The 15,826-nt window shown below is 52.0% G+C and overlaps 1 protein-coding gene across 1 annotated transcript in view; it reads right to left on the bottom strand.

Annotated features, from left to right (window-relative positions):
- Positions 1-15,826, bottom strand: part of atg2a (autophagy related 2A) — a 210,814-nt gene that overhangs the window by 37,158 nt on the left and 157,830 nt on the right. The window contains exons 36-37 of the mRNA XM_087983599.1: positions 14,940-15,114; positions 7,590-7,659 (exon numbers count right to left, since the gene is read on the bottom strand). Of these exons, the coding sequence (XP_087839725.1) occupies positions 7,590-7,659; positions 14,940-15,114 (245 nt within the window). The remainder of the gene's footprint in view (positions 1-7,589; positions 7,660-14,939; positions 15,115-15,826) is intronic.

Here is a 15,826-nt window from a genome sequence, read left to right as displayed (position 1 = left end):
CGACTGGTTGCTGCAGTGCACTGTTTATATAGAGTCTGTAGACTGGTTGCTGCAGTGCACTGTTTATATAGAGTCTGTAGACTGGTTGCTGCAGTGCACTGTTTATATAGAGTCTGTAGACTGGTTGCTGCAGTGCACTGTTTATATAGATTCTGTAGACTGGTTGCTACAGTGCACTGTTTATATAGAGTCTGTAGACTGGTTGCTGCAGTGCACTGTTTATATAGATTCTGTAGACTGGTTGCCGCAGTGCACTGTTTATATAGATTCTGTAGACTGGTTGCTGCAGTGCACTGTTTATATAGATTCTGTAGACTGGTTGCTGCAGTGCACTGTTTATATAGATTCTGTAGACTGGTTGCTGCAGTGCACTGTTTATATAGATTCTGTAGACTGGTTGCTGCAGTGCACTGTGTATATAGATTCTGTAGACTGGTTGCTGCAGTGCACTGTGTATATAGAGTCTGTAGACTGGTTGCTGCAGTGCACTGTTTATATAGATTCTGTAGACTGGTTGCTGCAGTGCACTGTTTATATAGAGTCTATAGACTGGTTGCTGCAGTGCACTGTTTATATAGATTCTGTAGACTGGTTGCTGCAGTGCACTGTATAGATTCTGTAGACTGGTTGCTGCAGTGTACTGTTTATATAGAGTCTGTAGACTGGTTGCTGCAGTGCACTGTTTATATAGAGTCTATAGACTGGTTGCTGCAGTGCACTGTTTATATAGATTCTGTAGACTGGTTGCTGCAGTGCACTGTTTATATAGAGTCTATAGACTGGTTGCTGCAGTGCACTGTTTATATAGATTCTGTAGACTGGTTGCTGCAGTGCACTGTATAGATTCTGTAGACTGGTTGCTGCAGTATACTGTTTATATAGAGTCTGTAGACTGGTTGCTGCAGTGCACTGTTTAAATAGATTCTGTAGACTGGTTGCTGCAGTGCACTGTATAGATTCTGTAGACTGGTTGCTGCAGTGTACTGTTTATATAGAGTCTGTAGACTGGTTGCTGCAGTGCACTGTTTATATAGATTCTGTAGACTGGTTGCTGCAGTGCACTGTGTATATAGATTCTGTAGACTGGTTGCTGCAGTGTACTGTTTATATAGAGTCTGTAGACTGGTTGCTGCAGTGCACTGTTTAAATAGAGTCTGGAGACTGGTTGCTGCAGTGCACTATTTATATAGAGTCTGTAGACTGGTTCCTGCAGTGCACTGTTTATATAGATTCTGTAGACTGGTTGCTGCAGTGCACTATTTATATAGAGTCTGTAGACTGGTTGCTGCAGTGCACTATTTATATAGAGTCTGTAGACTGGTTGCTGCAGTGCACTATTTATATAGATTCTGTAGACTGGTTGCTGCAGTGCACTGTTTATATAGATTCTGTAGACTGGTTGCTGCAGTGCACTGTTTATATAGAGTCTGTAGACTGGTTGCTGCAGTGCACTGTTTATATAGAGTCTGTAGACTGGTTCCTGCAGTGCACTGTTTATATAGATTCTGTAGACTGGTTGCTGCAGTGCACTGTTTATATAGAGTCTGTAGACTGGTTGCTGCAGTGCACTGTTTATATAGAGTCTGTAGACTGGTTGCTGCAGTGCACTGTTTATATAGATTCTGTAGACTGGTTGCTGCAGTGCACTGTTTATATAGAGTCTGTAGACTGGTTCCTGCAGTGCACTGTTTATATAGAGTCTGTAGACTGGTTGCTGCAGTACACTGTTTATATAGATTCTGTAGACTGGTTGTTGCAGTGCACTGTTTATATAGATTCTGTAGACTGGTTGCTGCAGTGTACTGTTTATATAGATTCTGTAGACTGGTTGCTGCAGTGCACTGTGTATATAGATTCTGTAGACTGGTTGCTGCAGTGCACTATTTATATAGAGTCTGTAGACTGGTTCCTGCAGTGCACTGTTTATATAGATTCTGTAGACTGGTTGCTGCAGTGCACTGTTTATATAGATTCTGTAGACTGGTTGCTGCAGTGCACTGTTTATATAGAGTCTGTAGACTGGTTGCTGCAGTGCACTGTTTATATAGATTCTGTAGACTGGTTGCTGCAGTGCACTGTTTATATAGATTCTGTAGACTGGTTGCTGCAGTGCACTGTTTATATAGATTCTGTAGACTGGTTGCTGCAGTGCACTGTTTATATAGATTCTGTAGACTGGTTGCTGCAGTGCACTGTTTATATAGAGTCTGTAGACTGGTTGCTGCAGTGCACTGTTTATATAGATTCTGTAGACTGGTTGCTGCAGTGCACTGTTTAAATAGATTCTGTAGACTGGTTGCTGCAGTGAACTGTTTATATAGATTCTGTAGACTGGTTGCTGCAGTGCACTGTTTATATAGATTCTGTAGACTGGTTCCTGCAGTGCACTGTGTATATAGATTCTGTAGACTGGTTGCTGCAGTGCAATGTTTATATAGATTCTGTAGACTGGTTGCTGCAGTGCACTCTTTATATAGAGTCTGTAGACTGGTTGCTGCAGTGCACTGTTTATATAGAGTCTGTAGACTGGTTGCTGCAGTGCACTGTGTATATAGATTCTGTAGACTGGTTGCTGCAGTGCACTGTTTATATAGATTCTGTAGACTGGTTGCTGCAGTGCACTGTGTATATAGATTCTGTAGACTGGTTGCTGCAGTGCACTCTTTATATAGAGTCTGTAGACTGGTTGCTGCAGTGCACTGTTTATATAGAGTCTGTAGACTGGTTGCTGCAGTGCACTGTTTATATAGATTCTGTAGACTGGTTCCTGCAGTGCACTGTTTATATAGATTCTGTAGACTGGTTGCTGCAGTGAACTGTTTATATAGATTCTGTAGACTGGTTGCTGCAGTGCACTGTTTAAATAGATTCTGTAGACTGGTTGCTGCAGTGCACTGTTTAAATAGATTCTGTAGACTGGTTGCTGCAGTGAACTGTTTATATAGATTCTGTAGACTGGTTCCTGCAGTACACTGTTTATATAGAGTCTGTAGACTGGTTGCTGCAGTGCACTGTTTATATAGAGTCTGTAGACTGGTTCCTGCAGTGCACTGTTTAAATAGATTCTGTAGACTGGTTGCTGCAGTGCACTGTTTATATAGATTCTGTAGACTGGTCGCTGCAGTGCACTGTTTATATAGATTCTGTAGACTGGTTGCTGCAGTGAACTGTTTATATAGATTCTGTAGACTGGTTCCTGCAGTACACTGTTTATATAGAGTCTGTAGACTGGTTGCTGCAGTGAACTGTTTATATAGATTCTGTAGACTGGTTCCTGCAGTGCACTGTGGATATAGATTCTGTAGACTGGTTGCTGCAGTGCACTGTTTATATAGATTCTGTAGACTGGTTGCTGCAGTGCACTGTTTATATAGAGTCTGTAGACTGGTTGCTGCAGTGCACTGTTTAAATAGATTCTGTAGACTGGTTGCTGCAGTGCACTGTTTATATAGAGTCTGTAGACTGGTTGCTGCAGTGCACTGTTTATATAGATTCTGTAGACTGGTTGCTGCAGTGCACTGTTTATATAGATTCTGTAGACTGGTTGCTGCAGTGTACTGTTTATATAGAGTCTGTAGACTGGTTGCTGCAGTGCACTGTTTATATAGATTCTGTAGACTGGTTGCTGCAGTGCACTGTTTATATAGATTCTGTAGACTGGTTGCTGCAGTGCACTGTTTATATAGAGTCTGTAGACTGGTTGCTGCAGTGCACTGTTTATACAGATTCTGTAGACTGGTTCCTGCAGTGCACTGTGTATATAGATTCTGTAGACTGGTTGCTGCAGTGCACTCTTTATATAGAGTCTGTAGACTGGTTGCTGCAGTGCACTGTTTATATAGAGTCTGTAGACTGGTTGCTGCAGTGCACTGTTTATATAGATTCTGTAGACTGGTTCCTGCAGTGCACTGTGTATATAGATTCTGTAGACTGGTTGCTGCAGTGCACTGTTTATATAGATTCTGTAGACTGGTTGCTGCAGTGCACTGTTTATATAGATTCTGTAGACTGGTTGCTGCAGTGCACTCTTTATATAGAGTCTGTAGACTGGTTGCTGCAGTGCACTGTTTATATAGAGTCTGTAGACTGGTTGCTGCAGTGCACTGTTTATATAGATTCTGTAGACTGGTTCCTGCAGTGCACTGTGTATATAGATTCTGTAGACTGGTTGCTGCAGTGCACTGTTTATATAGATTCTGTAGACTGGTTGCTGCAGTGCACTCTTTATATAGAGTCTGTAGACTGGTTGCTGCAGTGCACTGTTTATATAGAGTCTGTAGACTGGTTGCTGCAGTGCACTGTGTATATAGATTCTGTAGACTGGTTGCTGCAGTGCACTGTTTATATAGATTCTGTAGACTGGTTGCTGCAGTGCACTGTGTATATAGATTCTGTAGACTGGTTGCTGCAGTGCACTCTTTATATAGAGTCTGTAGACTGGTTGCTGCAGTGCACTGTTTATATAGATTCTGTAGACTGGTTGCTGCAGTGCACTGTTTATATAGATTCTGTAGACTGGTTCCTGCAGTGCACTGTTTATATAGATTCTGTAGACTGGTTGCTGCAGTGAACTGTTTATATAGATTCTGTAGACTGGTTGCTGCAGTGCACTGTTTAAATAGATTCTGTAGACTGGTCGCTGCAGTGCACTGTTTATATAGATTCTGTAGACTGGTCGCTGCAGTGCACTGTTTATATAGAGTCTGTAGACTGGTTGCTGCAGTGAACTGTTTATATAGATTCTGTAGACTGGTTGCTGCAGTGAACTGTTTATATAGATTCTGTAGACTGGTTCCTGCAGTGCACTGTTTATATAGATTCTGTAGACTGGTTGCTGCAGTGCACTGTTTAAATAGATTCTGTAGACTGGTTGCTGCAGTGCACTGTTTAAATAGATTCTGTAGACTGGTTGCTGCAGTGAACTGTTTATATAGATTCTGTAGACTGGTTCCTGCAGTGCACTGTTTATATAGATTCTGTAGACTGGTTGCTGCAGTGCACTGTTTATATAGAGTCTGTAGACTGGTTGCTGCAGTGCACTGTTTATATAGATTCTGTAGACTGGTTGCTGCAGTGCACTGTTTATATAGAGTCTGTAGACTGGTTGCTGCAGTGCACTGTTTATATAGAGTCTGTAGACTGGTTCCTGCAGTGCACTGTTTATATAGATTCTGTAGACTGGTTGCTGCAGTGCACTGTTTATATAGAGTCTGTAGACTGGTTGCTGCAGTGCACTGTTTATATAGATTCTGTAGACTGGTTGCTGCAGTGCACTGTTTATATAGATTCTGTAGACTGGTTGCTGCAGTGCACTGTTTATATTATATAGAGTCTGTAGACTGGTTGCTGCAGTGCACTGTTTATATAGAGTCTGTAGACTGGTTGCTGCAGTGCACTGTTTATATAGATTCTGTAGACTGGTTGCTGCAGTACACTGTTTATATAGAGTCTGTAGACTGGTTGCTGCAGTGCACTGTTTATATAGAGTCTGTAGACTGGTTGCTGCAGTGCACTGTTTATATAGAGTCTGTAGACTGGTTGCTGCAGTGCACTGTTTAAATAGATTCTGTAGACTGGTTGCTGCAGTGCACTGTTTATATAGAGTCTGTAGACTGGTTGCTGCAGTGCACTGTTTAAATAGATTCTGTAGACTGGTTGCTGCAGTACACTGTTTATATAGAGTCTGTAGACTGGTTGCTGCAGTACACTGTTTATATAGAGTCTGTAGACTGGTTGCTGCAGTGCACTGTTTATATAGATTCTGTAGACTGGTTCCTGCAGTGCACTGTGTATATAGATTCTGTAGACTGGTTGCTGCAGTGCACTGTTTATATAGATTCTGGAGACTGGTTGCTGCAGTGCACTGTTTATATAGATTCTGTAGACTGGTTGCTGCAGTGCATTATTTATATAGATTCTGTAGACTGGTTGCTGCAGTGCATTATTTATATAGAATCTGTAGACTGGTTGCTGCAGTGCATTATTTATATAGAGTCTGTAGACTGGTTGCTGCAGTGCACTGTTTAAATCGAGTCTGTAGACTGGTTGCTGCAGTGCACTGTTTATATAGAGTCTGTAGACTGGTTGCTGCAGTGAACTGTTTATATAGATTCTGTAGACTGGTTGCTGCAGTGCACTGTTTATATAGATTCTGTAGACTGGTTGCCGCAGTGCACTGTTTATATAGAGTCTGTAGACTGGTTGCTGCAGTGCACTGTTTATATACATTCTGTAGACTGGTTGCTGCAGTGCACTGTTTATATAGATTCTGTAGACTGGTTCCTGCAGTGCACTGTTTATATAGAGTCTGTAGACTGGTTGCTGCAGTGCACTGTTTAAATCGAGTCTGTAGACTGGTTGCTGCAGTGCACTGTTTATATAGAGTCTGTAGACTGGTTGCTGCAGTGCACTGTTTATATAGATTCTGTAGACTGGTTGCTGCAGTGAACTGTTTATATAGATTCTGTCGACTGGTTGCTGCAGTGCACTGTTTAAATAGAGTCTAGACTGGTTGCTGCAGTACACTGTTTATATAGATTCTGTAGACTGGTTGCTGCAGTGCACTGTTTATATAGATTCTGTAGACTGGTTGCTGCAGTGCACTGTTTATATAGATTCTGTAGACTGGTTCCTGCAGTGCACTGTTTAAATAGAGTCTGTAGACTGGTTGCTGCAGTGCACTGTTTATATAGATTCTGTAGACTGGTTCCTGCAGTGCTTTATTGATATAGATTCTGTAGACTGGTTGCTGCAGTACACTGTGTATATAGATTCTGTAGACTGGTTCCTGCAGTGCTTTATTGATATAGATTCTGTAGACTGGTTGCTGCAGTGCACTGTTTATATAGATTCTGTAGACTGGTTCCTGCAGTGCTTTATTGATATAGATTCTGTAGACTGGTTGCTGCAGTACACTGTTTATATAGATTCTGTAGACTGGTTCCTGCAGTGCTTTATTGATATAGATTCTGTAGACTGGTTGCTGCAGTGCACTGTGTATATAGATTTTGTCGATAAAATTCTGTATTTTTCTGATTTAAGATGGGCGGCACGGTGGCTCAGTGGTTCGCACTGCTGCTTTGCAGTACCAGGCACCTGCGTTTGATTCCCGCCTTGGGCAACTGTCTGTGTGGAGTTTGCACATTCTCCCTGTGTCTGTGTGTGGGTTTCCTCCGGGTGCTCCGGTTTCCTCCCACAGTCCAAAGACGTGCAGGTCAGGACGGACTGGCCGTGCTAAATTATCCATAGTTTTCGGTGCATCAGTCAGGGGTAAATATAGGGTAGGGGAATGGGTGTGGGTGGGATACTCTTCGGAAGGTCGTTGTGGACTTGTTGGGCGAAATGGTCAGTTCCCACACTGCATGGAATCTAATCGAACTGTTTGCTGTCGGGCATTGTTCAAACAGATTCTGTCCAGTGTTAGCTCTGTTTAAATAATCACTACACCAACACACCCTTGGGAGTCAGCCGAAAGCCAGAGCACGGACTCCCAGTCAGAGCTGCCAGCTAAGAAAGCAGGTATCTCAGACAGGGTGAACAAGAGAAATCAGTCATGGCCCAAACAACTTAGCTAACGAGTAGTCACTCACTTGATCCATGGTTACATGCTTTCCATGATAGTCCAACCAGATTGGTACTTCTGAGGTAAATCGGAATTCCCTGAGAGAGACAGACAGACAGAGACGGACTATTAGCATGTGTCACTACTGCCCCACCTACTTCCAGGCGCTAACCAGTTCACTTCAATTCCCAGAGGGTAATAGCCAGGTTAACTGCTGAAGGTAGTGTGGACTTAAAGTGTCCACTCTACTCAGTTAGAGACAAAATAAAAACTGCAGATGTTGGAATCCAAGGGAGGCATGCAGGAGGCTGGGGGGACGCAGCAAGGCAGGCAGCGTCAGGAGGGTGAGGGACACAGCAAGGCAGGCAGCATCAGGAGGGAGAGGGACACAGCAAGGCAGGCAGCATCAGGAGGGAGAGGAACACAGCAAGGCAGGCAGCATCAGGAGGGAGAGGGACACAGCAAGGCAGGCAGCATCAGGAGGGAGAGGGACACAGCAAGGCAGGTAGCATCAGGAAGGAGAGGGACACAGCAAGGCAGGCAGCATCAGGAGGGAGAGGGACACAGCAAGGCAGGCAGCATCAGGAGGGTGAAGAACACAGCAAGGCAGGCAGCATCAGGAGGCTGGGGGAAAACAGCAAGGCAGGCAGTATCAGGAGGGAGAGGGAACACAGCAAGGCAGGCAGTATCAGGAGGGAGAGGGACACAGCAAGGCAGGCAGCATCAGGAGGGTTAGGGACACAGCAAGGCAGGCAGCATCAGGAGGGAGAGGGACACAGCAAGGCAGGCAGCATCAGGAGGGAGAGGGACACAGCAAGGCAGGCAGCATCAGGAGGGAGAGGGACACAGCAAGGCAGGCAGCATCAGGAGGGAGAGGGACACAGCAAGGCAGGCAGCATCAGGAGGCTGGGGGAACACAGCAAGGCAGGCAGCATCAGGAGGGAGAGGGACACAGCAAGGCAGGCAGTATCAGGAGGGAGAGGGACACAGCAAGGCAGGCAGCATCAGGAGGGAGAGGGACACAGCAAGGCAGGCAGTATCAGGAGGGAGAGGGGCACAGCAAGGCAGGCAGTATCAGGAGGGAGAGGGACATAGCAAGGCAGGCAGCATCAGGAGGGAGAGGGACACAGCAAGGCAGGCAGTATCAGGAGGGAGAGGGACACAGCAAGGCAGGCAGTATCAGGAGGGAGAGGAACACAGCAAGGCAGGCAGCATCAGGAGGGAGAGGGACACAGCAAGGCAGGCAGCATCAGGAGGGAGAGGGACACAGCAAGGCAGGCAGCATCAGGAGGGAGAGGGAACACAGCAAGGCAGGCAGCATCAGGAGGGAGAGGGAACACAGCAAGGCAGGCAGCATCAGGAGGGAGAGGGACACAGCAAGGCAGGCAGCATCAGGAGGCTGGGGGAACACAGCAAGGCAGGCAGCATCAGGAGGGAGAGGGACACAGCAAGGCAGGCAGTATCAGGAGGGAGAAGGACACAGCAAGGCAGGCAGCATCAGGAGGGAGAAGGACACAGCAAGGCAGGCAGTATCAGGAGGGAGAAGGACACAGCAAGGCAGGCAGTATCAGGAGGGAGAGGGACACAGCAAGGCAGGCAGTATCAGGAGGGAGAGGGACACAGCAAGGCAGGCAGCATCAGGAGGGAGAGGGAACACAGCAAGGCAGGCAGCATCAGGAGGGAGAGGGAACACAGCAAGGCAGGCAGTATCAGGAGGGAGAGGGACACAGCAAGGCAGGCAGCATCAGGAGGGAGAGGGAACACAGCAAGGCAGGCAGCATCAGGAGGGAGAGGGAACACAGCAAGGCAGGCAGTATCAGGAGGGAGAGGGGCACAGCAAGGCAGGCAGTATCAGGAGGGAGAGGGACACAGCAAGGCAGGCAGCATCAGGAGGGAGAGGGAACACAGCAAGGCAGGCAGTATCAGGAGGCTGGGAGAACACAGCAAGGCAGGCAGCATCAGGAGGCTTGGGGAACACAGCAAGGCAGGCAGCATCAGGAGGGAGAGGGACACAGCAAGGCGGGCAGTATCAGGAGGGTGAGGGACACAGCAAGGCAGGCAGCATCAGGAGGCTTGGGGAACACAGCAAGGCGGGCAGTATCAGGAGGGAGGGGGAACACAGCAAGGCAGGCAGTATCAGGAGGGAGAGGGACACAGCAAGGCGGGCAGTATCAGGAGGGAGAGGGACACAGCAAGGCAGGCAGTATCAGGAGGGAGGGGGAACACAGCAAGGCAGGCAGCATCAGGAGGGAGAGGGACACAGCAAGGCAGGCAGCATCAGGAGGGAGAGGGACACAGCAAGGCAGGCAGCATCAGGAGGGAGAGGGACGCAGCAAGGCAGGCAGCATCAAGAGGGAGAGGAACACAGCAAGGCAGGTAGCATCAGGAGGGAGAGGGACACAGCAAGGCGGGCAGTATCAGGAGGGTGAGGGACACAGCAAGGCAGGCAGCATCAGGAGGCTTGGGGAACACAGCAAGGCGGGCAGTATCAGGAGGGAGGGGGAACACAGCAAGGCAGGCAGTATCAGGAGGGTGAGGGACACAGCAAGGCAGGCAGCATCAGGAGGCTTGGGGAACACAGCAAGGCGGGCAGTATCAGGAGGGAGAGGGACACAGCAAGGCAGGCAGCATCAGGAGGGAGAGGGACACAGCAAGGCAGGCAGCATCAGGAGGGAGAGGGACACAGCAAGGCAGGCAGCATCAGGAGGGAGAGGGACACAGCAAGGCAGGCAGCGTCAGGAGGGAGAGGGACACAGCAAGGCAGGTAGCATCAGGAGGGAGAGGGACACAGCAAGGCAGGCAGCATCAGGAGGGAGAGGGACACAGCAAGGCAGGCAGCATCAGGAGGGAGAGGAACACAGCAAGGCAGGTAGCATCAGGAGGGAGAGGGAACACAGCAAGGCAGGCAGCATCAGGAGGGAGAGGGAACACAGCAAGGCAGGCAGCATCAGGAGGGAGAGGGAACACAGCAAGGCAGGCAGCATCAGGAGGGAGAGGGAACACAGCAAGGCAGGCAGCATCAGGAGGGAGAGGGAACACAGCAAGGCAGGTAGCATCAGGAGGGAGAGGGACACAGCAAGGCAGGCAGCGTCAGGAGGGAGAGGGACACAGCAAGGCAGGTAGCATCAGGAGGGAGAGGGACACAGCAAGGCAGGCAGCATCAGGAGGGAGAGGGACACAGCAAGGCAGGCAGCATCAGGAGGGAGAGGAACACAGCAAGGCAGGCAGTATCAGGAGGGAGAGGGACACAGCAAGGCAGGCAGCATCAGGAGGGAGAGGGAACACAGCAAGGCAGGCAGCATCAGGAGGGAGAGGGAACACAGCAAGGCAGGCAGCATCAGGAGGGAGAGGGAACACAGCAAGGCAGGCAGTATCAGGAAATGGAGAGGGACACAGCAAGGCAGGCAGCATCAGGAGGGAGAGGGACACAGCAAGGCAGGCAGCATCAGGAGGGAGACGGACACAGCAAGGCAGGCAGTATCAGGAGGGAGAGGGACACAGCAAGGCAGGCAGCATCAGGAGGGAGAGGGACACAGCAAGGCAGGCAGTATCAGGAGGGAGAGGGACACAGCAAGGCAGGCAGCATCAGGAGGGAGAGGGACACAGCAAGGCAGGCAGCATCAGGAGGGAGAGGGACACAGCAAGGCAGGCAGTATCAGGAGGGAGAGGGACACAGCAAGGCAGGCAGCATCAGGAGGGAGAGGAACACAGCAAGGCAGGCAGCATCAGGAGGGAGAGGGACACAGCAAGGCAGGCAGCATCAGGAGGGAGAGGGACACAGCAAGGCAGGCAGTATCAGGAGGGAGAGGGACACAGCAAGGCAGGCAGCATCAGGAGGGAGAAGGACACAGCAAGGCAGGCAGCATCAGGAGGGAGAGGGACACAGCAAGGCAGGCAGTATCAGGAGGCTGGGAGAACACAGCAAGGCAGGCAGCATCAGGAGGCTTGGGGAACACAGCAAGGCAGGCAGCATCAGGAGGGAGAGGGACACAGCAAGGCGGGCAGTATCAGGAGGGTGAGGGACACAGCAAGGCAGGCAGCATCAGGAGGCTTGGGGAACACAGCAAGGCGGACAGTATCAGGAGGGAGGGGGAACACAGCAAGGCAGGCAGTATCAGGAGGGAGAGGGACACAGCAAGGCGGGCAGTATCAGGAGGGAGAGGGACACAGCAAGGCAGGCAGTATCAGGAGGGAGGGGGAACACAGCAAGGCAGGCAGCATCAGGAGGGAGAGGGACACAGCAAGGCAGGCAGCATCAGGAGGGAGAGGGACACAGCAAGGCAGGCAGCATCAGGAGGGAGAGGGACGCAGCAAGGCAGGCAGCATCAAGAGGGAGAGGAACACAGCAAGGCAGGTAGCATCAGGAGGGAGAGGGACACAGCAAGGCGGGCAGTATCAGGAGGGTGAGGGACACAGCAAGGCAGGCAGCATCAGGAGGCTTGGGGAACACAGCAAGGCGGGCAGTATCAGGAGGGAGAGGGACACAGCAAGGCAGGCAGTATCAGGAGGGAGGGGGAACACAGCAAGGCAGGCAGTATCAGGAGGGTGAGGGACACAGCAAGGCAGGCAGCATCAGGAGGCTTGGGGAACACAGCAAGGCGGGCAGTATCAGGAGGGAGAGGGACACAGCAAGGCAGGCAGCATCAGGAGGGAGAGGGACACAGCAAGGCAGGCAGCATCAGGAGGGAGAGGGACACAGCAAGGCAGGCAGCATCAGGAGGGAGAGGGACACAGCAAGGCAGGCAGCGTCAGGAGGGAGAGGGACACAGCAAGGCAGGTAGCATCAGGAGGGAGAGGGACACAGCAAGGCAGGCAGCATCAGGAGGGAGAGGGACACAGCAAGGCAGGCAGCATCAGGAGGGAGAGGAACACAGCAAGGCAGGTAGCATCAGGAGGGAGAGGGAACACAGCAAGGCAGGCAGCATCAGGAGGGAGAGGGAACACAGCAAGGCAGGCAGCATCAGGAGGGAGAGGGAACACAGCAAGGCAGGCAGCATCAGGAGGGAGAGGGAACACAGCAAGGCAGGCAGCATCAGGAGGGAGAGGGAACACAGCAAGGCAGGTAGCATCAGGAGGGAGAGGGACACAGCAAGGCAGGCAGCGTCAGGAGGGAGAGGGACACAGCAAGGCAGGTAGCATCAGGAGGGAGAGGGACACAGCAAGGCAGGCAGCATCAGGAGGGAGAGGGACACAGCAAGGCAGGCAGCATCAGGAGGGAGAGGAACACAGCAAGGCAGGTAGCATCAGGAGGGAGAGGGAACACAGCAAGGCAGGTAGCATCAGGTGGGAGAGGGAACACAGCAAGGCAGGCAGCATCAGGAGGGAGGGGAACACAGCAAGCCAGGCAGCATCAGGTGGGAGAGGGAACACAGCAAGGCAGGCAGTATCAGGAAATGGAGAGGGACACAGCAAGGCAGGCAGCATCAGGAGGGAGAGGGACACAGCAAGGCAGGCAGCATCAGGAGGGAGACGGACACAGCAAGGCAGGCAGCATCAGGAGGCTGGGGGAACACAGCAAGGCAGGCAGCATCAGGAGGGAGAGGGACACAGCAAGGCAGGCAGTATCAGGAGGGAGAGGGACACAGCAAGGCAGGCAGCATCAGGAGGCTGGGGGAACACAGCAAGGCAGGCAGCATCAGGAGGGAGAGGGACACAGCAAGGCAGGCAGTATCAGGAGGGAGAGGGACACAGCAAGGCAGGCAGCATCAGGAGGCTGGGGGAACACAGCAAGGCAGGCAGTATCAGGAGGGAGAGGGACACAGCAAGGCAGGCAGTATCAGGAGGGAGAGGGACACAGCAAGGCAGGCAGCATCAGGAGGGTGAAGAACACAGCAAGGCAGGCAGCATCAGGAGGGAGAGGGACACAGCAAGGCAGGCAGCATCAGGAGGGAGAGGGACACAGCAAGGCAGGCAGCATCAGGAGGCTGGGGGAACACAGCAAGGCAGGCAGCATCAGGAGGGAGAGGGACACAGCAAGGCAGGCAGTATCAGGAGGGAGAGGGACACAGCAAGGCAGGCAGCATCAGGAGGGTGAAGAACACAGCAAGGCAGGCAGCATCAGGAGGGAGAGGGACACAGCAAGGCAGGCAGTATCAGGAGGGAGAGGGACACAGCAAGGCAGGCAGCATCAGGAGGGAGAGGGACACAGCAAGGCAGGCAGTATCAGGAGGGAGAGGGACACAGCAAGGCAGGCAGCATCAGGAGGGAGAGGGACACAGCAAGGCAGGCAGTATCAGGAGGGAGAGGAACACAGCAAGGCAGGCAGTATCAGGAGGGAGGGGGAACACAGCAAGGCAGGCAGTATCAGGAGGGAGAGGGACACAGCAAGGCAGGCAGCATCAGGAGGCTGGGAGAACACAGCAAGGCAGGCAGCATCAGGAGGGAGAGGGACACAGCAAGGCAGGCAGTATCAGGAGGGAGAGGGACACAGCAAGGCAGGCAGCATCAGGAGGGAGAGGGACACAGCAAGGCAGGCAGCATCAGGAGGGAGGGGAACACAGCAAGGCAGGCAGTATCAGGAGGGAGGGGGAACACAGCAAGGCAGGCAGCATCAGGAGGGAGAGGGACACAGCAAGGCAGGCAGCATCAGGAGGCTGGGAGAACACAGCAAGGCAGGCAGCATCAGGAGGGAGAGGGACACAGCAAGGCGGGCAGTATCAGGAGGGAGAGGGACACAGCAAGGCAGGCAGCATCAGGAGGGAGAGGGACACAGCAAGGCAGGCAGTATCAGGAGGGAGAGGGACACAGCAAGGCAGGCAGCATCAGGAGGGAGAGGGACACAGCAAGGCAGGCAGCATCAGGAGGGAGAGGGACACAGCAAGGCAGGCAGTATCAGGAGGCTGGGAGAACACAGCAAGGCAGGCAGTATCAGGAGGGAGAGGGACACAGCAAGGCAGGCAGCATCAGGAGGGAGAGGGACACAGCAAGGCAGGCAGCATCAGGAGGCTGGGAGAACACAGCAAGGCAGGCAGTATCAGGAGGGAGAGGGACACAGCAAGGCAGGCAGCATCAGGAGGGAGAGGGACACAGCAAGGCAGGCAGCATCAGGAGGGAGAGGAATCGAGGAACGCGGGATTCGGAACACAAACAGATCGGCCATGCTCTGGTTTAAATGGCGCAGCAGGGGCACGCCACTATGGGAGCGAGCGGATTCCACAGTAGCCTTCAAGCAGATACGTTCTTGAAGCTGAGGGGAAAGCGTGGGAGCAGTGGGATTAATTGCACAATCATTCCAGGCGAGGGCAGGACCTCCCGCCTGCAATCGAACGCCTCATGAAAATGGAACAGGAACTGCACAGCCCAGGGTGTACGCGACAGCGGGGAAGGAAGGGGGAGGGGGTGGATGGTGTTCCCCCCCAACCCCCAGTCACCACTGTACCTGAAATAGATTGGCTGCTCGGAGGACGAGGAGGCAGTGGACGAGGAGCTCTGCTCGCTGAAGGTCGTCTCCATCGAGGCGGTCATCTCAGGCAGGCACTGACCGGGCTCAGAGTCCCGGCTGGTGGAATCAGAGTCCGGGGCTCCACTCACTCTCTGGCAGGCCTCAGGCTTGGCTGTGGGTGGCGGGTGGAGAGAGGGAGAGGGAGGGAAAGTGAGGGAGAGTGAGGGCGAGAGAGCGAGAGGGGGCGAGAGAGGGCGAGAGGGGGCGAGAGGGGGCGAGAGAGGGCGAGAGAGGGCGAGAGGGCGAGAGAGCGAGAGGGAGGGAGGGAGGGAGCGAGGGAGCGAGGGAGCGAGGGAGCGAGGGAGGGAGAGAGTGAGGGAGAGAGTGAGGGAGGGAGGGAGGGAGGGAGGGAGGGAGGGAGGGAGCAAGCCAGCGAGAGAGCAAGAGCGCGGGAGAGGGAGAGGGTGAGACAGCGAGTGGGTTAGTACAAAAACATACGTTGCCGAGTCGAGTGAGCTCCTTGCTTGTGTTCTTGGCACCAGCCATGCTCCGGGTAAAGTGACCCCTTTCAGACCGAGGGCAAGGAGGGTATTTGCGCTGAGGTTTCAGAATTCCCTGCCCATTTCCTCTTCCTCCACGTTCGGCCGCTGAGGTATTCCCTCAGAGGCCGCAATCCTGGGATTCGGACACCAGAGGAGGTAAGGGCGTGGGGGCAACAACGTGGGATAGAGGTGGACTCCACATCAGGCGTGAGCTCCATACCGAACGGCAGAGGAGGCTCGAATCACATGCTTTACAAGGGAGGCGGCCACTCAGCCCATCCCGAGTATACCGCACACTCCTGTTGTTGTGGTTCTGTTCGCTGAGCTGGGAATTTGTGTTGC

Source organism: Chiloscyllium plagiosum, unplaced genomic scaffold (genome assembly GCF_037043375.1).
Source record: "Chiloscyllium plagiosum isolate Xiang-an unplaced genomic scaffold, Cpla_swu_hap1 HiC_scaffold_46, whole genome shotgun sequence".
Lineage (NCBI taxonomy): Eukaryota > Metazoa > Chordata > Chondrichthyes > Orectolobiformes > Hemiscylliidae > Chiloscyllium > Chiloscyllium plagiosum.
Note: the sequence above shows the minus strand (reverse complement) of the source record. Positions and strands in the feature narration are given on the sequence as shown.